This window comes from Schistocerca gregaria, chromosome 3, assembly GCF_023897955.1.
Source record: "Schistocerca gregaria isolate iqSchGreg1 chromosome 3, iqSchGreg1.2, whole genome shotgun sequence".
NCBI classification, from domain to species: Eukaryota; Metazoa; Arthropoda; class Insecta; order Orthoptera; family Acrididae; genus Schistocerca; species Schistocerca gregaria.
Genome location: NC_064922.1, coordinates 442,467,156 through 442,490,518, shown reverse-complemented (window position 1 = coordinate 442,490,518; position 23,363 = coordinate 442,467,156). Strand labels below are relative to the sequence as shown.

Sequence of the window (23,363 nt, the reverse complement as noted above, 5' to 3'; positions counted from 1 at the left end):
AAGAAACTGAATAGCGTTGAACACCACAGAACGCTGCTCGATGTCAGTGCTGACCGAGTCTTCACCAAATGTGTTTTGTTGTGCCAGTGGTTAACGACGCATGGCCATGGCAACTCGAGATCTCTACCCCGCTTCTAGTAATTTGTTCCCGAGTCTTAGTACAGATAGTGTGCCTCTATCTTCTTCTCGGATTTCAGCCACTGTCATAAGTTTATTCGTCAGAAATAGTTTAGTAAGCCTACAGTTAATGGATTTGCAGACTGATAAAACGAATGAAACTTCGTACCAAGGCTGGAATTGCAACCCATGTGCCCTGCTCACCAGGCAGGTGCGCTAATAACTACGCCACCTTCGCGAGGCAAGCATTTTATTCGTCACTTCCGTCTGCATGCATTTATCACAGATGTCTGAGATTTGAAAGGTTTCTAGAACCAGGTAGTTCCTTTCATTAAAGCACCTGTGCGTGGGTTTCAGGCAAAGTGCCACATTTCGCTCGATACTGAGGTGCTATTCCAATAGAGTTGGAGAGCCCCTGAATGCTGTTGGAGTTTAGGAGGAATAACAAGTGGGCTGAGGTGAAAATAGGAATTTGGATTGAGGAAGGAGGCGTGCTACGCTAGTCCGTACAGTGGTGCAAAGCCACTGTGTCATGGTGGCATGATGGGTAGCGTGTCCGTTTAGTTAGCAGGAGATCCAGATTCGAACCCAGTATTGGCACAAATTTTCATTCGTCGCTTCAGTCTGTATATATACATCATAGACGTTTTAGAGTCGAAAAAGTATCTGGAACCTTATAATTTCATTTAATGCTACAATTTGCTCTTGGTGTAGTCTCTTTGGATAGGATCTACGACGGTCTAATTGGCCGAGTGGTTCTAGGCGCTAGAGTTTGGAACCGCGCAACCGCTACGGTCGCAGGTTCGAATCCTGCCTCGGGCATGGCTGTGTGTGATGTCCTTAGGTTACTTAGGTTTCAGTAGTTCTAAGTTCTAGGGGACTGATGACCTAAGAAGTTTAGTCCCATAGTGCTCAGAACCATTTGAACCAAAGGATCTACGCCGAATCTCGCGACTATGCTGTCTTAGCTCGTCTCGTCACCACTCAGGCTGCAGTCTTCTCACTACAGCCAACTCTCTGGGGAACTGTCGGTATAATGCCTATACGTCCCTCATGCCAGTTATGCCATCTTTCTCAAAGTCCAATACGTAGCGAAATGGTGCGCGTGATCATTAATGTGATTGCGATTTGCTTTATCCTGCTGGAATATGCAGTTTGCTACCCTCGTCATGGACGGTATGGAAACAGGGAACGAAAAAGCTACATGCAGGGTTTAAAATAAATATAAACATTCTTGACAGCAAGAGATCCTTATGTTCGTGGTTACCTCTTTCGGTCAGTTACTGACCATCTCCAGACCTCAAGGTTGTGACGATGAACAGAACAGGCGTTACGTATTCCACGATTGTCAACTGCCACAGTTGGAGTAGGAATTAAAGTACAGGGAATAGATAAATGTCTAAGGTTCGCCGATGAATTGTAATTCTGTCAGGGACAGTGAAGGACTTGGAAGAGCAGTTGAACGGCGAGGACTATGTCTTGAAAGGAGGATGTAGGATGAACTTGCCAAAAGCAAAACAAGGATAATGAAATGCCGTCGAAGCAAGGTGATGCTGAGGAAATTAGGCCAGAAAACGAGGCACTGGTTGTAGTAGCATAGATTTGGTATTCATACACCCAAATAACTAATGATGGCCAAAGTTAAGAGGATATAAAATGTGTAATGACAATAGGAACAAAAGCGTTCCTGAAGAAGAAAAATTTTGTAACATCGAAATTAGGTCTAACTACTAGCAAGTGTTTCCCTGAAGGGATTTGTATGAAATGTTACCTTGTATGAAACTGAAACTTGGACAATAAGCAGTTTCAATCAAGGAATTAAGAGAAGCTTCTGAAGCACGTTGCTACTCAGGAATACTGATGATTTAATCGATAGACCATCTAACCAATGAACAGGTACTGAATGGAACTTAAGAGGAAAGACGTTTGTGGAATAACTTGACTGAAAGGCGAGACCGGTTGATGGGACACGTTCTGAGACATCAAGGGACCACCACTTTAGTATTGAAGAGAAATGTGTGGGGAGGCGGAGGGGCTGGAGTGTGTGGTAAAATAGTAGCAGGTGACCAAGAGATGAATGCAACAAGCGGGTTAAAAAGAAGTAGGTTACAGCAGTTATTCGGAGACAAAGAGTTTGTACAGTGTAGAGTAGCATGGAGGGATGCATCAAACCAGTCTTCGGGCAGAAAACCACCACCACAACAACAAAAACAGCAACACTCTTACTGGCACAAAACAGAACTTGTATGTATTATATTGATGTCCATTTACGTAGTTGCCACAGGTCTCCCACACTTTTAAGCGCTAGAAATAACTGGAAAAATATTATATGATAGCTAAAAAGGAAAAATCGGTATGTCAATAGACTCTAACATACGGTTAAGGCTGATGAAGCTAATCTGTCTCCAGAGATCAGACTGACACTGTTTCAAAGGTTCCTTGGATTCATAATCAGTTTGGATTATTGGTGGCGGGTGCTCCATCAAACATGACCTAAGTCGATTCCGTTGTCTATCATTTCCCAGCTGTTCCATTACTCCATTTAGGTTTACCTAAATCTCTATCGGACGCTAAATTACGATCTCCCATTCTTAAGCATCATAGGGGCGGGAATAGTCGACTGCGAGAGTACAAGAAAGGAGAGAATCAAAGCGTTAGAGATCTGGTGCTACAGAAAGTTAATGAAAATTTACTGAAGATAATAAGTGATAAGCAGAATCGTTGAAGAACGAAATATGAAGAAAAAGGAACAGTTTGAAAGGCTCTGTTAAAACAGGGCAGCCTAAGAGAATTTTTATTTTTTACGTAAGACACTGCGTGGTAAGCTCTTTATATGGTTTTTTCTATGTGTTGGACGCCCTGTGGACAAGGGAGAAACAAAATGCACGAAAAATTAATTGCTTCCTATCTTCATTAGCCTAGGCAGTTGCAGAAGTTGGACAAACGCGTGGAAGCACCAAAGTCACAACACATTACCATGCCTAGGAAAACCGTTGTCATTCAAAAAACATCCAATAGCCTCTGGATGGATAAATACAGCCCCTGTATACTTTTCAAGGCAATCTGACATGTTCAGGTAGCAAGTAGTGGAGGTGGATATCGATCACGCGCCGTTCTCTACACAGTAGATTACAAAATCTCAATAATTTTGAGATGTGGCGAATGTGGTGACCAGGGGAATTTCAACAATTCATCTTCGTTCTCACAAAATCAGTGCTGGACGACGCAAGCTTTGTGAACAGCGTGCTTGTCGTTTTGAAACACAGTATCAGCATTGCCGAACAATCGTACCATAGAGTCGACATGATCAGTCAAAATGATCACATAATCCTTAGAGTAACACTAGCTTACAGGATGGCCATTGGAACCATAGAATAAGACGACATGCGTGCCCAAATCGTCACCGAACCTCAGCTATATCTCAGTTCTGGAATGTAAAATCCGTAAAAAGTTGAGTACAGTGTGCAGCAAGAACCATCCGATTAAATGGCTTCCTTAAATTGCTGCATATCCCAGGTATTATGGCATAGGCACCTCGTTTCCCTGTTACGGGCACCTAGATCACTGATGAGTGCTTTTGTAATTCCTGCGGGAACTGCAGTTCCCTGATCACGGAGCTCCTTTCGCATTTTTTTGGTGCTGATACGATTTCCGAATGCGTCACTCAATTCTGCAGCGAATTTCGTCACAGTCCTCTTCAATAACCGTCTGTCACGATTTCTAAACACACACTTTCGGCCGCGTTGTGACTTAACGTATGACGTTTTTTTTCCTGCTTTCCCTGTATGCGGTATAAATCTTCGATACTCTGGCTCCTGAAACGCCATCATTTCGGCTCGTTTGGTAACGGAAGGACTCACTATACCACCACCAACATTCTGTCCATCTCCTAATCTAGTTAGTTCCTAATGACGCACCCACAGTAATGCACTCACAGCTGCACAGAACACTACTGTGACCAAGACTGACACTCTACAACGTGTTGAACGCAACGCATGTGTGCCATTCGTGCCAGATCCAAAGCGCAACCCTCAAATTGGCTAGCTTCTGAATTTACAGGGTGACAGTTACTGAGCTATACGGAAAAAAAACGTAAACTAGTTACAAACTACGGCGTGCACAAACCTTATTCAAGATGTAAACACCAGATATTAGGATTTAGTTTATGATACGTTCGATATGCCTGCCACCAATGGCGAAACTCTGCATGACCCGCTTAAGTGCCGGAATATCGATGCTGTCGATGGCCTCCTCAATGGCTGTTTTCAGCTCAGCAATGGTTTTGAGGTTATTGTTGTACACCTTGTCTTTACTATAGCCCCACAAAAAGGAGTCGCATGTGTTTAGATCCGAAGAACATGCCAGTGGCCTCTGAGTACCATAGAGCCAGAATGCGGTCCCCAAAGTGTTCCTCCAGAACATCAAACACTCTCCTGCTTTTATGCGGTCGAGCTCCGTCTTTCATGAACCACATCTTGTCGAAATCAGGGTCACTTTGGATAATGGGGATGAAACCATCTTCCTAAACCTTCTCACGTACCACTCGGTAGTCACCGTGCCATCAGGGATTATCGCACCTATTATTCTGCGACAGGGCATTTCCACCACACAGCCACGCGTTGAGGGTGAAGAGACTTCTCGATCGCGAAATGCGGATTCTCAGTCCCCTAAATGCGCCAGTTTGCTTATTGACGAACTCATCCAAGTGAAAGAGGACTTCGTCGCTAAACCAAAACGTGCAGCACATATTAATTCCCGTCATGACCCGCGGCCAGAAGTGCAGTTTGAACGTCCTAAAGCAAACCGTTCAGAAGTTACGACGATTTAATTCCATATAGTTCAATAGTCATCACCCTCTGTGTTCAAGCGTGTGCATTTCCATATTTTTGCCGAACCCCTGTATCAAATTCCATGGTTATATGGCAGCCAGTGTAACTACTCAAGAATAAATAATGGGCAGTCATTGGTCACTTTCCCCAAAGCTGCAAGATAGAATCCAAACAATAGTAGTAGTACGCTTGCAGTATGTTACGACATCTGGGAACATATTCTATTGTACTAGAGGAAGCTGTAAGTATCAAAGTTTTCCGCTGGCAGCATCTAATAATTCAAAAGAGGAGAAAACATAAAATGAAATAACAAAAATAAAAAAGCTGGTTGTTTACGTGCCTGGTAATACTACACTAAACAAGGAAGTTCAGTTGACAGATCCCACACACTAGAGACTGAGATGGCTTAAAGAAATGAGAAGCACGTTTCACGTGTGATGAATGGTGATATGAAATACAGTGGTAAATGAGAGGCTTTTTGAATGGAGTTATTTATTTGGAAAGACATCGCAGTTTTCTTCACGATAGAGTGTGTGGAGAATGTTAGCGCTGTGACAAATATAAATTCAGATATCATTATTAATTACAAAGAACCACATAGGGACAAACATCTGACGCTCAGAAATTCAACTACGCTTCTGGAACGAGTCCTAAGTGTGCATCAAGTCAGTGAGCCACAGCATTTAGCACTTTAAGTGGCACTTAACCTCGGCGCAACATTGTCAGGTGAAATACCCAAGGGGAAAACCACATTCCTGTGCTGCGCTTACAGCTTGCTGCCTCCGTTATCTCGCACAATGAAGGCTAGTCAGCTATACGCGATGGCTTATCGTATGTTTTTCCGGTCAGCTGTGCTAGGACGCATAACGAACACTGTATAGAACCACTTCCTGCGTCTGTGTCAGCAATTCTCAGTTACATTAACTTCACGCTCCTACGACGAATTACATTCTAGCACTGAAACTTTGGACGTCTAGTGCTAATAATAAGAGAGAAACTGTTTCGTCACAAGAAAGCCTCACATACCGTTGCAGTTTAGATTGTGTCTTTTTTTTTATTGATGCAAGCCACAGCTCTCGGCTTTCCATCGTAAAGTCGTTAAATGACAGTCAACCGACAACATTTTCAGCTTTCAACAATCATACAGACATTTTGGGCTCTCCTGTCATGACAGTTTTAATTAATAGGGAAGCCTGGGGCACATTTACATGGATTTATTTTCGGACTTTTTTAAATTGTTTTGGTTATATTTATCGTGTTTAAAAGTGTTTTGTCTTATAACGTCGTTATTAAAATATGGGGGAACATTAACGTACATCGTAGAACAGAATATTGACTATACAAAACACATTACTATAATTTTCAAAATACCTTTTACTGGCAATAAGCAAAATTACAGCCTTACTTACAGTAGTTAACATGGTAAGTTACAAAACTTTTACCAGCAGTAAACATATTATTTGAAAATACTACAAGCATTATATGGCTTACATAGAAATTTGAATCTTAATTAAAAGCCTATTGACATCATTCTCGTACGTTCGATTTTGTGCACACGAAAAATGTTTCCTCTGGCTCAATCGCTGTGACCCCACCTTTCGCATCTAATGCACTGGAGCCATTCGTCATTTCTTTTCGATTTGTGGTATAGTTTCAGGCAATAAATACAAACCCAGAAGGCAGGAGAGAATGAAAGTTACCAAGTTAAAGCCTGCGTTTGGGCAGAACATTGACGATATCAGAACAGACCTATCCGCGTTCTTTCTTGTTCTTGTTTTAGCAATTCCTTGACCATAGCAGTCCTTGCTCTCGTGCAATTAATTCTTTCTGCTTGAGATTTATTTGGCTGAACTACCTGTTTTAGCACTGCCTACATTTTATTGTCTTGTGCTTTTATTTTTCAAACTCCCTTTCCAACTGCTTCACTGGGATATCAGCTAGAATGGAAATTAAAAATAGTGCCTAAACGTGCCCCCTCGCCATACCTGAATTAGTTTCTTATCTACATTAGTAACATCCAGGCTTTCGAATTATACAAATGAATTTAGTAAAATAGAATAATCTCCTGCATATTAACATATATTTTTCTATTCTCATTTCTAAAACGTATGCCCCCGTAGGAGCTTCGGTATTTTAATAACAAACTTTACTGACCACGCACAAAAAGACAAACATGTTCTTCGCGCTAAGACGTGCATTCAGCTCGTGCCGTGATGTTCGTAACAGCCTTGAAAAGATGGAGTTAGTAATCTGCCACTATCGGTAGCGCTGTAGCAAGAATAGTTCATAATACAAGTGCCCGGCGCAAACGTGTCCCATGTATAAATGTGCTCCGGCGTCTCTTACCTACTTATAACGAAATAGATTTAGCAACGTTCTGTTTATAGCATCATACACATGTTCAGTAAATTCAGCAATATGTATATTCGTGCGAATTTCATTTATGTGACTAAAATATTCAACATGTAGTTGATAGACGGCTTTAGAACAACGCTGAATCCAGTATCGTATTAGGGCTTAGTAATCTGTTGTAACTAAGAACTGTTAAAGGAAGGCTGTAAACGAAGAAATAAGGCACGCCATTTCTCAACGTCTAGATCATTAGAGAGACATGAGCCTGAGTTGACTATCATGACATTGACTGTTATTGCGCTGGAAAATGCCCTACTGTCGGGTAATAAATCATGCATAATGATGTAGGTGATCCATTCTCAATAATGTTCACACAGTCCACAACTGTGATGGTGCCTGTCTGCTGCCACAAGTCCCGTAGACATCCAGATGTATTCCCCCCATAGCAGCGTCTGCACATGAACCAGCCCTCTAGGGGCTGTCTATTTTCGCGGTGTCAGTATTTCATAGTATTAGGTTGCATTTCGTGTTCCGAGAATACACATAGGCTGGCGTTGAGGTATGTGTTTATTTCCTCTATATCTCCTTCTTCGTGTTACCAGTGCATTAACTTGAAGTAATTTGCTTAGGCTCCATCGACCATTTTTGGACTTGGTTCTCTACGTTCGACTGATTTTGATTCACTGACGTACCGCCATTTAGCGGTTGATTGGTTTGCTCTGACAACGAATGTTGGATTCCATGTTCAGGCATCCTCAGCTCTTATGTCTTGGTTACGCGAGTACAGTTTTCTCTGTTTTACATGTTTTTAAAAGTTCATTTTTTTTCGTTTCAGTGCTTCTCGTTTTAGTTTGTGCTACTCTTCCGCGTTTCATTGTTATGCAGATTCCACCGGAAGATGTCGTTTTCAGTGCCACGAAACCGATTATGACCTGATAATTAAAAGTTCAAATACAGCTGAAGGGGCTTCTTAATCTCTAAGATGATTAGTTACAGCTATGGTTGCCTTCTCTGCAAGGTTCTCTGTATCAGTTTATTTACAACGCGAACGAAAATATTCTCAAGCAACATTTTTGCATTATTCCTAGACCAAAGACCATTTTACGTTCTTGCCAACATGGCAAGAGCGAATTGTTATGTGATAAGTTTATGTTAAGCACTAAAATATTGCAAATTAAGGAACATCTTAAAAATTGTATCATCTTTAAAATTAACTTAATTGTGACTAAACAGAAAGACCATTAAGGTAGTAATATGAGGATCAGCCTAATAATCTTTCTGTTTAATCATAGTGAGGCCAGTTTTGTACTGATATCGAAGCAATGGCCTGTTACATGTAGTTCTGTAAACATTTTATGACTGATAGTTTTCGATTTATCCCATGGAAACTTGATTTGCATTTATATCTAGTGTACAGTTTTTGATCTTCCTGTGAAGATAGTCGCTAGTACCGAAACCGGTAGAAAATAAATAATAAATTTCTACAACTGATGACAAACATACTATTCTTCAGATTTTTGGAACGTCTATCGAGTCACCTTATTAAACTGTTCCTTCGTATTTTACGTTTCCAGTGACTGGTTTCTCTCCGTGAAAACATCCAGCAATATTTAGATTCCTAAATGATTCACTCACGTCGCACGCAACTTGCCACACGTAACATTAGCAAAAGCAGCGTAAAGGACTCGACACACAAAACATTAGATGTAAATTTCATATGCCTCTACAAGATGCGTGTGAGGAAAAGGAGGGAGATATTTACAAAAACAAGATGAACCTTCATTGGTGTGGCACTGACAGACTATTGTGTCTTAGTAAAAAAAATTATCTCAACACTTGTCGCAGTCGGGGGGGGGGGGGGGGGGGGGGGGAACCTGTATGTTAAACTAAATAAAAGGCACTACTACGATCAGTCCTAGAGTGCTGGTTCAAATTGCTCTGAGCACTATGGAACTTAACATCTATGGTCATCAGTCCCCTAGAACTTAGAACTACTTAAACCTAACTAACCTAAGGACATCACACAACACCCAGTCATCATGAGGCAGAGAAAATCTCTGACCCCGCCGGGAATCGAACCCGGGAACCCGGGCGCGGGAAGTGAGAACGCTACCGCACGACCACGAGCTGCGGACCCTAGAGTGTTGTTGCGAAGTTTTTGGTGCTTATCAACTATGAGTGACACCAGTTACTAAATGCAGACAGATTCACATAGAATCGTAATAGCTCAGTTCTGCCCAAACGAAGTGGGACGGAGACGATCACTGGAAGGAATGAGATGTCGATCTCGTGAAACGGACTTTCAGAGAATGGGCGTTCAATGAATTATGTGCTGTAACTTTCTGCCTCCATCGTGGGTATCGCTTAGGGATCATGAGAACGTATTAAGGGAGATTAGGGTATTTTTACTGTATCCATAAGTAGACGAATCGACAGAAAGTCGCCAGTATTTACATGAAACACCGTCGGCTTTAACTATATACTGATATGATGTACGGAACACATACATTAGTAAAATTGTTGCTTAGTAGAATTAAACATCGACAAGTTTTCTGTATATCTGATTTCACCCAAAATAAACGAATGGAGATATGTGAAGATGTCGTGATATGTTTAGGCCTATTCTTTTAGTTCGACACAAGTGGGAAGAAATCACTCCGATACGGTAAGGAAACTGTACTCAGGCATCACCCAGACTAACGCGAGTTTTTCCGTTACTTACCTGCGTGGACCTCTGACTAACAACGCTCTCATTGTCTCCTTTGAGTCAACACACCTCCGGTTACAGGGGGGAATGTACCATCTCAGCACGCTTGTGCGGCTACGCAAAGTTGCAACATTTCTGCAGCCTTCCAACCTCCTCCGTAACTCACGTTTCTTTCTCAAAGGTTTAGGTTCGATATTATGGTCATGAGTAAAAACAGCCTGTTGAGTACTTTTAAATTAAAGCAGCATGAGATCACTTAGCATCACTGACAAGTAGGCGTGATATCTAGTACTAATCATAATCCCTAAGGACTACATTTTTGTAAAAGAGACTTATTTGTCCCATTAATTTTTAAACATTTTTCAACAGTTGTAATTGCGTGTTGCGTTTTTTCTTCTTTTGGGTCAGCAGTCTTCTGACTGTTTTGATGTATCCCGCCTCGAAACCCTGTCCTGCAACAACAAACTGTTCATCTCAGAGCAGTACTTGCTACTAAAGTTCTCAATTATAATTACTTATGAGACAAATCCCAGCTGCTGGCCGCGGTGGTCTCACGGTTCTAGGAGCGCAGTCCGGAACCGTGCGACTGCTACGGTCGCAGGTTCGAATCCTGCCTCGGGCAGGGATGTGTGTGATGTCCTTAGCTTAGTTAGGTTTAAGTAGTTCTAAATTCTGGGGGACTCATAACCACAGCAGTTGAGTCCCATAGTTTTCAGAGCCATTCGAACCATTTTTTTAACAAATCGCAGCTCTTGTCGTGATGAATGAAAACACCGCTGACAGCTGGTAGAACTTGGTTTTGATTGACCACACTGGCGGATTCACTGTTACCAGTTGCATCTCTAGGAGCAACCTACACGTTTAAAAGTTAAAATATAATTGTAAACTGTACTGGAAATTTGTGCTATTATATAAAGGTTATTTGAAGACTTGTACTCAGTAAAATTTACTACATTAATTCATCATCGGAGAACCCAACGTTCTCACTGAAGGTATTGCCGTTCATAGAATATTTTCAAGATTTAAAAAAAAAGGAAAAAAGAAACTAGACGAACGAAGGATGCTTCGGAAGTTTGTCGATGTAATATCCGCAGTTGATGTTGCCAGGTAGATCGTACGGATAAACTGGACATTCATTGCATGTACAAGTATCGATAAAAAAGAAACAGTCGTTAAGGCAAAATCGATTTCGAAGGTACAACTAAGACGTAATTAACGTTGCAAATAGTGCCAGATCGTAGGTATGAAGTTGAATAAAGTAGGGATGCCGCTTTCTTACTCGTCCCGAACCAGGCATAGAAGGCGCAGCTTGCAAGTGTAGGCCCTGCCTTCACTAGGCTCCAGGAAACACTGCCCAGCTAAGTAGTACTTATCTTGTGGATCGTGTGTCACTTGCCCACATAAGTAAGATCGCTGAGACGCTCCCTTACATTACAGTTAACCGTACAAGCCAAAATATTATGATGCCTTAAATCCGATTATCCAACGTGTTCTGTGCACTGTCTTTTCTGTGTTCAAAGATTCCCATTTCCTCCAAAAGATCTGAAACCTGGACTTTCTCTGGCCTATCGGCTATTACTAGATTTCTGGCAAGACTTGCGATACTACATCTCTCTTCCCGTAGGTGGGATGTTAACGCAGATCTGGAGCTTTTTACTAAAGAACCTACCAGTTTTCTTTAAGCATTTTTGGGGGCAATCATTGTGTTTGATAAAGTAAACACCCGCTGCGTCGTATGCGTCACAGGAAACACATTTTCTAGGTCTTAAGCTTTTCAGCCACGGTTGAACAAATGAAAAGTGCGGGGATCTCGTACAAAGGCCAGTTGTCTCCAAGACTGAATCCAAATGTGGTAGTCTTCTAAAACTTTTTGCAGTCTGTGTCTTGTCTTACTGTTTTCACCCTTGGCAACTCCCTTAAGTACCATGGACATTATTCCTTGATGTCTTTACGCATATCCTATAATCCTGTCTCCTCTCTATGTCGATGTTCTTTACATGTTCCTTTTCTGACAGATTCTGCGGGAAACCTGCCCAATTGTTATCTTATCACTTAATGTAGTTTTCAGTATCCTTCTGTAACATCACATCCCAAACGTGTTGATTCTTTTCTCTCCCGGTTTTACCTCAACGATGATGTGCTCCAACCATATACCTCAAGTTGAGGCCTATGTCTTATAGTACACTAAAGATCCAAAGAAACTGGTACACCTGCCTGCCTAGTATCGTGTAGGGTCCGCGCTAGAACGCAGAAGTGCCGAAACATGACGTAGCACGGACTCGACTAATGCCTGAAGTAGTGCTGGAGGGAACTGACGCCGTAAATTCTGCAGGGCTGTCCAGGAATCCGTGAGAGTACGAGGGGATGGAGATCCTTTCTCAACAGCACGATGCAAGGCATCCCAGATATGCTAAATAATGTTCACATCTGGGGAGTTGGTGGCCATATTAAGTGATTTTAACTCAGAAGAGTGTTCCTGGAGCCACTCTGTGTAGGGTGCCGCATTGTCCTGCTGGAATTGCCAATGTCCGTCGGAATGCACAATGGACAAGAGTGGATGCTGGTGATCAGACAGGATGCTTACGTACGTGTTACCTGTCAGAGTCGTATGTAGACGTATCAGGGGGCCCCACACCATTACATGGTCTCCACCAGCTTGAACAGTCCCCTGCTGACATGCAGTCCATGGATTCATGAGGTTCTCTTCTTACCCGTACCCGTCCATCCGCTCGACACAATTTGAAACTAGACTCGTCCGACTAGACAACACGCTTCCTGTTATCAACAGTCCAATATCGGTGTTGACGGGTCCAGGCGAGGCCTAAAGCTTTGTGTCGTGCAGTCATCAGTTGTCCTTCTGCTCTGAAAGCCCTTATCGACGATGTTTCGTTGAATAGTTCGCACGCTGACTTTTGTTGATGGTCCAGCATTGAAATCTGCAGAAATTTGCGGAATGGTTGCATTTCTGTCGCGTTGAACGATTCTTTTCAGTCGTCGTTTGTCCCGTTCTTGCAGAATATTTATCCTGACCAGCGATGCCGGAGATCTGATGTTTTCAAATGGTTCAGATGGCTCTGAGCACTATGGGACTTAACATCTGAGGTCATCAGACCCCTAGAACTTAGAACTACTTAAACCTAACTAACCTACGGACATCACACACATCCATTCCCGAGGCAGGATTCGAACCCGCAACCGTAGCGGTATCGCGGCTCCAGACTGAAGCGCCTAGAACCGCTCTGCCACTTCAACCGGCTTGATGTTTTCCGGCTGCCTCATATTCAAAACACTCATGAGATGGTCGTACAGGAAAATGCCCACTTCATCGCCATCTCGGAGATGCTAAGTCTCATCTCTCGTGCGCCGACTGTAACACCAAGTTCAAACTTACTTTCGTCTTGGTAACCTTCCATTGTGGCAGCAGTAACCGATCTAACGACTTCACCAGTCACTTGTTGGCTTATAGAGGCGTTACAGACCGCAGTGCCGTATTGTGCCTGTTTACATATCGTTGTATTTGAATATGCGTGCCTATACCGGTTTCTTTGGCACTTCAGTGTAGTACAGTTCATTTACTTGGGAGCTCCCTCTTTGTCAGTGCGCTTTCATGACAGCCTTGCTCCGTCCGTCATGTATTTTGCTTCCAACGTAGCGTAAATCCATCAACTCATCTACCTCATCGTCAAGTAATTTTTAAAGTTTATCGCTAATTGCATCTCTGCCATTCTCATTACTTTCGCCCTTTTTTTCGGTTTACTCCCACAGTATAATGTGTGCTCATTGGATAGCCGATTCATTCAAAAGGTTCTGCAACTGTACCGAACTTTCATTAACAGTATTCGTGTTATTAGCGAATCTTATTATTGATATCAATCATTCTGAATTTTAATCTCTCTCACAAACTTTTATTTTGTTATCATTGTTTCTCCGGTGTATTGATTGAACAGTATGGACAGATGACTAACACTGCTGTGCTAATTCACCATTAATTTCCTTTGTTTTTGGTCTTTCATTCTTAGTTTTCCGGATTGATTCTTGTAAACGTTGCGTACTATTCGTCATCCCTGTATCTTACAATTACTTTCCTATTAGTTTCGAAGAACTTGCACCATTTTACATTGTCGAATATTTTCTTTCATTTCGATAAGTTTTATCAAAGTGTCTTGCCTTTTCGCACTAGGCCAACTCAAGAATCGCCACTGTTACGATGTATGGGTGCTGTGGTCGTTGCAACTGAGACGCTTCCGAAACTAAACAGCCTGCCTTTTGCTGTGTAGCGATTAGTGACAGCAGATGATTCGTCCGCCACCAGCTTTCAACCTGTAGCTACCATCGATGGAATCTATGCCGCTGCAGCCTGAGACCTGTCTGTTTTTCTCGCTCTGTATCGTTAACAGTAGCGTCTACCATCAACTGATCCAAAGTTCTAAAGGTCGCATGCCCGGGGCTGTGAACGTTGGTGTTGCATGTACAGAGGTGCTGACTGGACTTATTTGTTATCCAGAAAGGCTCTGGTTTGACACAGAAAACTTATGGTATGGCTGGCCTAATGCAAGGAGTTTGTCTTAGGTGTATGAGCGCTGCTGACCCAGTCTTTTTGGCTTGTTGTATTTAATCAGAGCTCAGTTATAGGACAAGTCGTAAGTTTGGTTTGTATTAACTTTGTTGGTAAGTATTGGCGGCTGCTGTCTATGCAAAAAATACGAGGTCATGCTGAAAAGAAATGACGCCGAAGTTAATGTGTGATAATGTAAAACTTAAAAAAAAAACTAAGTTGTCAACATTCTACATCATTATTCTTCGTGTCAAAATATTTGCAGCCCTCCGCCGCTAGAGGGGTCCAAGTTGCAGCGATTAACGTGGGGGTGTGTAAGGTATTATGTTGCTGCTTAAGACAGTAGCGTTTTCTTATGTAAACTTGATAACTACGGCTGATACACATAACTAGGTTTTAGTCATAAGTAATACAGGTTTTTCGGAAATTTACCGCTACAAACGTCTAGGAATTGTCGAGGGGAGTGAGTACATAATATTCTGGACAGGAACCAATTTCCATTCTACGATGGCTTCACTTCAAATGTTTAACTCATCCACTTCTGCTTGAGGAATGAATTGGGCGTGACACAGTATATTTAGGTAATATTTCGAAATGAAACGTAACGAAACATTCATTTATCACTTAGTACGTTTGTTTGTATTATCACTTAAACACTACGTGTTTGCATTATTCCAAAACCGAAAATGAAGCCACCATACTGTATTCACAGAACAGTGCTGATTCATTACAACAGCGGCTCGATGTGGCGACCACCAACATTGTTTCGTTATATTTCCTTTCGAATTCATAGCTAATAACTGTATTGTGTTACACCTAATTCAGTTCCTCAAGCAGAAACGGATGAGTTAAACACCTGAATTAAGACCGTCCAAGAGCGCAAACGTTTCCGGACGTGTTCTGCTATTCAAAATATTATGTACTGAATCCCCTCTACAAGTCCTAGAAGTTCGTAACGGGAATTTCTGAACGCCCTGTATATTCTCCTTCACTATTTACAACAGTCTGACACCGCCGGACCAACTTTTCGATTCAACGACTGTAGAAATCACGTAGTTTAGAGGCGAAGAACTCGTCGAACCATGTTCGGAGCGCATTTTCATCCGGAAAGGATGTTCCTTGAAGGTTGTTCAATAGAAAGCGTAAAAATGTGAAAAACTGAGGAGTCAAGATCAGGTCGGTGAGTTACAACTTCCCTATCCAACTACTATATAGTGTTTTTTGTCGGTTTAGCAGAATGCTGGCTGGCGTTGTCGTGGAGTAGGATCACTTCCTGGTCGTTGTTCTTGGACTGCGTCTGCAAGACGTCCCAGTTGTGGACAAGAAATGGTTCAAATGGCTCTGAGCACTATGGGACTTAACATCTGAGGTCATCAGTCCCCTAGAACTTAGAACTGCTTAAACCTAACTAACCTAAGGACATCACGCACATCCATGTCCGAGGCAGGATTCGAACCTGCGACCGTAGCGGACACGCGGTTCCAGACTGAAGCGCCTAGAACCGCTCGGCCACACCGGCCAAAGGACAATAAATGTCAGCAGTGATGTACATACCTCGGGAAAGCAATTCGTAGTACACCACACCGTCGCTGTTCCACCAGGTGCATAACAGTATCTTTTGTGGATGCTCGGAGGTCTTTGTACGGGGATTAACTGCTCTGTTTGGGCTCAGATATTTCATTCTTTTCCTATGTCAAAATAAAGACACCATTTCTAGGCACCAGGACAGAAATGATCAGTGGTGTTCACAAGCCAGTTGATGAGGAGCAAACAAAGATGGACTTATGGCCCCCCTCTGCTTTTTGTGTTTGGCTTAGAGCATAAAGTACCCGGTTTTTGAACCTTCCTCATTTCATGCACAATGGTAGGATGATCATAATTCATCACATTTGCCAGTTCTGGAATTCGTGAATCATTGTATATTAATGCTGTCAAACGAATTTCCACAAACCGCGTGGGTCTTCCTGAATGTTACGAGTCAGTAGTGAAAACGATCCTCCTTAAAACGAAAAAAACTATTTTCTTTCTGTGCTCTGTCCAATGATATTATTCCCATCCACGGCTATAATGTTTCTGTTTGCCTCTACTGCTGATACACCTCTATCGAACTCAAACAGAAGAATATGTCGGAGATTTTTTAAATTTCTCCATTTGGAAATACATTTCCTAGCATCCACAGCTCCACCCACTACTTCCAAATGACAAATGTAGACTTACCGCATAGCAACTGGAATATTAACGAACAGTACCAAAACTCTACGAAGCTTAGGAACAACTTAATAATTGTCGGTGTGTGACAAACAGTGTACCGTAAACTAGTTTCGAATTCGAAGAGTTCGTCCACACACGGAGAACGCTTCCCTTCAGTAAGACGATGCCATACCACACACGGGCGGTACGACATCTCCAACAATCGGATGCCTTGTGTTCACTGTCATCGATCATCATACAGTCCCCACTTGGCCCCATCCGATATTCATATGCTTCCAAAACTGAAAGTTCGCATTCGAGAATTTCAGTTTGGTAGTAGTTAACCACTCCAAGGAGAAGTTAGTTTACGGATCCGTCAACAGAGTCAAACAGTCTACAGTGACGGTATCAACTAACTGGTCACTCTTCGGGAGAAATGTGCGACCGCTACGGTCACAGGTTCGAATCCTGCCCCGGGCAAGGATCTGTGTGATGTCCTTACGTTAAATAGGTTCAAGTAGTTCTAAGTTCTAGGGGACTGATGACCTCAGAAGTTAAGTTCTATGGTGCTCAGAGCCATTTGAACCATTTGTGTTTGTCGCCTTGGTTACTTTGTGGAGAAATAAACATGTAGAGTGTTAATATCGTCTGTTTCATTTGAAAGGCTTTGATACTTTCCACATAAAAATTTGAAGGTATTACTTTTCAGCATGACCATGTATTTTTACTTTCTTGAGGGTTAACGTCATTCATATCACAGCAGTATTTTCCATGCTTGGGTAATGTGGGATTTATAAATATGGTTTATTAAATTTGATTTTTTATATTGCCTTTTCATAAATTACTGTAGTTGCATTATGTAATTGCTGAGGAAGCTGTAGAGGTACATCCATTTTACTGTTTAAAATTATTTTGCCTCAAATACATTGATTTAGAGTTTCGACCATGGTTTCTTTTCATGGGAGTTATTTGAAATAAAATTGTAAAGTATATTGAAGAAAATTATCATACGTACCTCTACCCAGCCCTTCCATTCACTTCCTATGTATCAGTTATTTCTTACAGTCATTATCAAGCATGCCACCAGAAGTGATGCTGTCTTTTAAACAACGCGTAATTAAGTTGGTGGTTAGTTCTATAACCATTATGAAATCATATTTAGGAAAAATTCTTCTATTCCTTCCATACGTCCACCTGTGAATACTGTACCATCAGTCATAAGAAGACTTTTGGTCAAAGACATCAAGGAGTGAAACGATAGAAGTTTTCATGTAAAAAAGACAGGCAGGTTCCAGACGATACTGAATGTCTGGTTGGTATGTTCTCAGAGGAGGAGAGCGGCACGGAGATGAGCGACATGCGGCGCGACTCTGCGGCTGAGCGGCTGCAGAAGCTGAGCGGTCCAGAACCGGAGGAGGATGAGCCCGCTGCTCCCCTTGTCTGCTCCAGTCTGCCAACCCTGGTTCTGGAGAAGGGCCAACAACGACCAAAAGACCTCGAAGCGCAAGAGGAAAGGTCAGTAGGAGCCGTCGTGTGGTTTAGCGTCAGCTTGACCGACACCTTACATCCATTTCACTATACGCAGCAAGCGCAGCTGTGTTGCGTATTATTAAGGATGATTGACTAATATGAATTAGGTGACTAAAGTCATGGGATAGCGATGTGTGCATATACAGGTGGCGGTAGTATTGCGTACACAGGGTGTGAAAGGGCAGCGCGTTCGCGGAACTGTCATTTGTACTCAGGTGGCGACGAGAATTAATAGACTTTGAACGCCGAAGAGTAGCTGGACAAGACGATGGCACATTCCATTTCGGAAATTGTTAGGGAATTAATATTTCAAGAACCACAGCATCAACAGTGTGCCTAGAATACCAAATTTCAGGCTTTACTCTCACCATGAGCAACGCAGTGGCTGACGGCAAGCACTTAACGACCGAGAGCAGCAGCTTTCGCGTAAGAGTTGTCGGTGCTAACAGACAAGCAACACTGCGTAAAATAACTGCCGAAATCAATGTGAGACTTTCGACGAACGTATCCGTTAGTGCAGAAGGCGAAATTTTGTGTTAATGGGTGACCTGTGGTTTAGGGGTAGCGTAGTTAATTAATAAAACAGGCCAAAGAACAGAATTTTTTTGTTTTACTTTGATAGCTGATGATTATAGATTATTAGAGCTGAATCCAAGTCTAGCGTTAGTTTTTTGGTATCACCCATGGTTTTTCGACCAATATGCTTTTATTGTACAGTATAAAAATCCTATGCTACATGGTAAAAGGGGAAATTAATAAAACGCTTTGTTACAACATAAGCATCGTCTGTATTTACAGTAAGCTACTGAAAACAGTGATATGTGCTAACAGAGGTTTCACTTGTCAGCTCGAATTGGTTTGTATTTTCTTTCTCTTTTTTCTTTAACGCTTCTTGTGTAGCTTTCTCTACGATGACTCGCTTGCTGAACTTCTCGGTGAAGTGACCAACAGTAGTCTCCCATCATCTTCTTTCCTTTTAATCTAGAACCAAGCAATGCAGCCTTTTCTTTCGTTAAGACCAGACCCCATAACCAAATCGATAAGCTTGGCCTAAGTTCATCTAAATCAGATTGTACATCAGAAAATACATCTGTTAGAATAGAATTCAAATCATCTAGTGGTTCAGGAAGCGACAAATCTACACCATGCCCTACTGGTCGGATGGCGGACGGAAGGTTAGGGTAGCTTATTAGATTCTTGTTTTTCGAATTATGACCAGTAATATCAACACTGCAAAAATAGCAAGAATCGGAATGATTTCTTCGCTCCCTCCACAACATAGAAACAGCAAATCTAAAGACTTTTTCTCCTTTTTGGGCAATTTTCTCAGATCTTCAACACACACACAACATACCTTACGAGGCGCACAAGATTCATCTTGATCACAAAGTTTAGATCCAGAGAATGATAGATAAACCATTTTCACAAGGTCTGTAATGTTTCTTTGGTCTTTTTTAATCGCAAAAATTCGCCACAAGTATAATGAAAACTGTCAGCACAGTTTTAACGACCACGATTAGATACTGTACAGAACAAATGTATAGGAAACGGGAAATGGAGGTTAAGTTGACAGTAAACAGTACACCATCTGTTAAAACAAAAATAGAATCGACCATTTTTTGCCAGCAAATGTTTTTCAGCACTGCTACCAACGTCATCTACAATCATTACACCTCATTTTTAATTTATTTTAACTATATAAAAGCTGATAAATTTTATAAAAACGCTTAATTTAATAAATTTAACTGTAAAATGTGAAATAATGGTGGGTGATACAGTTTTTTTAAGTATAATATTTGGATTTCCCACCCTAAAAAACATAAGAATCAGATATTATCAGCTGGCTGTGTTATCACAATGTCCTCGGTCCCAGGTTCGAACCGCGCTACCGCTTAAATGTTGAATGAAAATCGTCAGCATTTGCGGCCAAAGACTTCAGACATAAGAAATCATCCTCATTCTACCAATGACCTTACCGAAGAGGGCGGAGAGCGGACAGATGTTCAGGGTACTCTCTTTCTCTTGGGATGTGAAACTGCCCTAAAAGACGGAGAAATCACCAGTGATCCACGGAGTGAGGATGCAGAAGGCAATGTAAACCACTGCATTAAAGACACATAACATGTATTCATAGAACATGTGAGCCGTAATTGAAAAAGTCTCGCGAGAATTGTTCTGTTCATAATCGACAGCAAATCAACAACAATACTTGAGGTATTCATGCCAACGTCGCAAAGTGAAGAACAAGAAATATACAAAATATATGGGGCTGCTGAACGGGTAATTCAGTACGTAAAGTGAGGTGAAAAACTAATTGTCATGTGGGATTGCAGTGCGATTGTAGGTGAGGGATTAGAAGGACGGATTATTGGAGACTTTAGGCGTGGTACTAGGACTGAGAAAGGAGATAGACTAATTGACTTCTGCCATAAATTCTAGCTAGTAATAGCAAATATTCTGTTGAAAAACCACAACATGAGGAGGTATACTTGGAAAAGACAAATAGATTCGGGAATATTGCCGTTAGATCATAACCAGACAGTGATTCCAAAATCAGGTACAGCGTTGTAAAGCGTACTCAGGAGCACATACGGACTCAGATCATAATGTAGCAAAAATTAAGAGTAACCTGAACTTTAAAGTGACTACTCAGGAAGAATAAATGCCAAACAAGTGGGATACGAAAGTCTAAGGAATGGAGACACTCTTGAAATTTTCTGAGGCTATAGATACTGCGATGGGTAATAGCCCAGTAGGCAGTTCGTTTCAAGGAGAAATGGACATCTCAAAAAGGGCGAGCTCAGAAGTTGGTAAGAAAAATATAGGTACGAAGGTACCTGCGACGAAACCATGGCTAACAGAAGAGATGCTATAGTTGATGATGACAGTAGGGACTACAAAAATTTTTCAGGGAAATTCAGGAATACAGCAATACAAGTCGCTGAAGAATGAAATAAATACGAAGTGTAGGGAAGATAAACTAAATGGCTGCAGAAGAACAGTGAAGAAATAAAAAAAAAAATTATTCTCGGAAGGACTGACTCATCACATAGAAAGTCAAAACAGCCTTCGACTAAATTAAAAGCAGGGATGGTAACATTAAGACGGTAATGGGAATTCTACTGTTAATTTCATAACAGAGAGCGGATAAATGGAAAGATTACTCTGAAGGCCTCTATGAGAGCATAGATTTGTGTAATGTAATACAAGAGAATTCAAGAGTTGATGTAGAAAATGTGGGGCATCCAGTATTAGAATCAGGAATTTAAAAGATCTCTGGAAGACTTAGGATCAAATAGAGCGGAAAGGATAGACTACATTCCATCAGAATTTCTAAAATCATTGAAGGAAGTGACAACAAAATGACTATTCACGTTGGTGTCTATAATGTATGAGTCTGACTTTCGGAAAAACATCATCCACACAATTCCGAAGACCGCAAGAGCTGACAAGTGCGAGAATTATCGCACAATCAGCTCAACAGCTCATACACCCAAAGGTTCAAAGGTTCAAATGGCTCTGAGCACTATGGGACTGAACATCTGAGGCCATCAGTCTCCTAGAGCTTAGAACTACTTAAACCTAACTAACCTAAGGACATTACACACATCCATGTCCGAGGCAGGATTCGAAACTGCGACCGTAGCGATCGCGCGGTTCCAGACTGTAGCGCCTAGAACCGCTCGGCTACTCCGGCCGGCGCTCATACACCCAGTTTTCTGACAATAATTATATAGGGTGTTACAAAAAGGTACAGCCAAACTTTCAGGAACTATTCCTCACACACAAATAAAAAAGATGTTATGTGGACATGTGTACTATACGTCCTCGATTGACCGCCACTTGGCCCAATTGAAGGGAGGTAATGCTGACTTCGGTGCTTGTGTTGACATGCAACTCATTGCTCTACAGTACTAGCATGAAGCACATCAGTACGTAGCATCAACAGGTTAGTGTTCATCACGAACGTGGTTTTGCAGTCAGTACAATGTTTACAAATACGGAGTTGGCAGATGCCCATTTGATGTTGGATTAGCACTGAGCAATAGCCGTAGCGCGTTACGTTTGTATCGAGACAGATTTCCAGAACGAAGATGTTCCGACAGGAAGACGTTCGAAGCAATTGATCGGCGTCTTAGGGAACACGGAACATTCCAGCCTATGACTCGCGACTGGGGAAGACCTAGAACGACGAGGACACCTGCAATGGACGAAGCAATTCTTCGTGCAGTTGACGATAACCCTAATGTCAGTGCCATAGAAGTTGCTGCTGTACAAGGTAACGTTGACCACGTCACTGTATGGAGAGTGCTACGGGAGAACCAGTTGTTTCCTTACCATGTACAGCGTGTGCAGGCACTATCAGCAGCTGATTGGCCACCACGGGTACACTTCTGCGAATGGTTCATCCAACAATGCGTCAATCCTCATTTCAGTGCAAATGTTCTCTTTACGGATGAGGCTTCACTCCAACGTGATCAAATTGTAAATTTTCACAATCAACACGTGTGGGCTGACGAGAATCCGCATGCAATTGTGCAATCACGTCATCAACACAGATTTTCTGTGAACGTTTGGGCAGGCATTGTTGGTGAAATCTTGATTGGGCCCCATGTTCTTCCACCTACGCTCAATGGAGCACGTTATCCTGATTTCATACGGGATACTCTACCTTTGCTGTTAGAACATGTGCCTTTACAAGTACGACACAACATGTGGTTCATGCACGATGGAGCTCCTGCACATTTTAGTCGAAGTGTTCGTACGCTTCTCAACAACAGATTCGGTGACCGATGGATTGGTAGAGGCGGAGCAATTCCATGGCCTCCACGCTCTCCTGACCTCAACCCTATTGACTTTCATTTATGGTGGCATTTGAAAGCTCTTGTCTACGCAACTCCGGTACCAAATGTAGACACTCTTCGTGCTCGTATTGTGGCAGCTGTGATACAATACGCCATTTTCCAGGGCTGCATTAGCGCATCAGGGATTCCATGCGACGGAGGGTGGATGCATGTATCCTCGCTAACGGAGGACACTTTGAACATTTCCTGTAACAAAGTGTTTGAAGTCACGCTGGTAT

At 42.1% G+C, this 23,363-nt stretch overlaps 1 protein-coding gene across 3 annotated transcripts in view; it reads left to right on the top strand.

Moving 5' to 3' along the window:
• The window catches only part of LOC126355137 (UNC93-like protein), a 980,883-nt gene that overhangs the window by 633,114 nt on the left and 324,406 nt on the right, over positions 1-23,363 (top strand). For 2 of the 3 annotated variants that reach the window (XM_050005319.1, XM_050005320.1), the window contains exon 2: positions 18,079-18,265. The exons of the other annotated variant lie outside the window; for it this stretch is intronic. In XM_050005319.1, the coding sequence (XP_049861276.1) occupies positions 18,079-18,265 (187 nt within the window). The remainder of the gene's footprint in view (positions 1-18,078; positions 18,266-23,363) is intronic. 3 annotated transcript variants of the gene reach the window in all.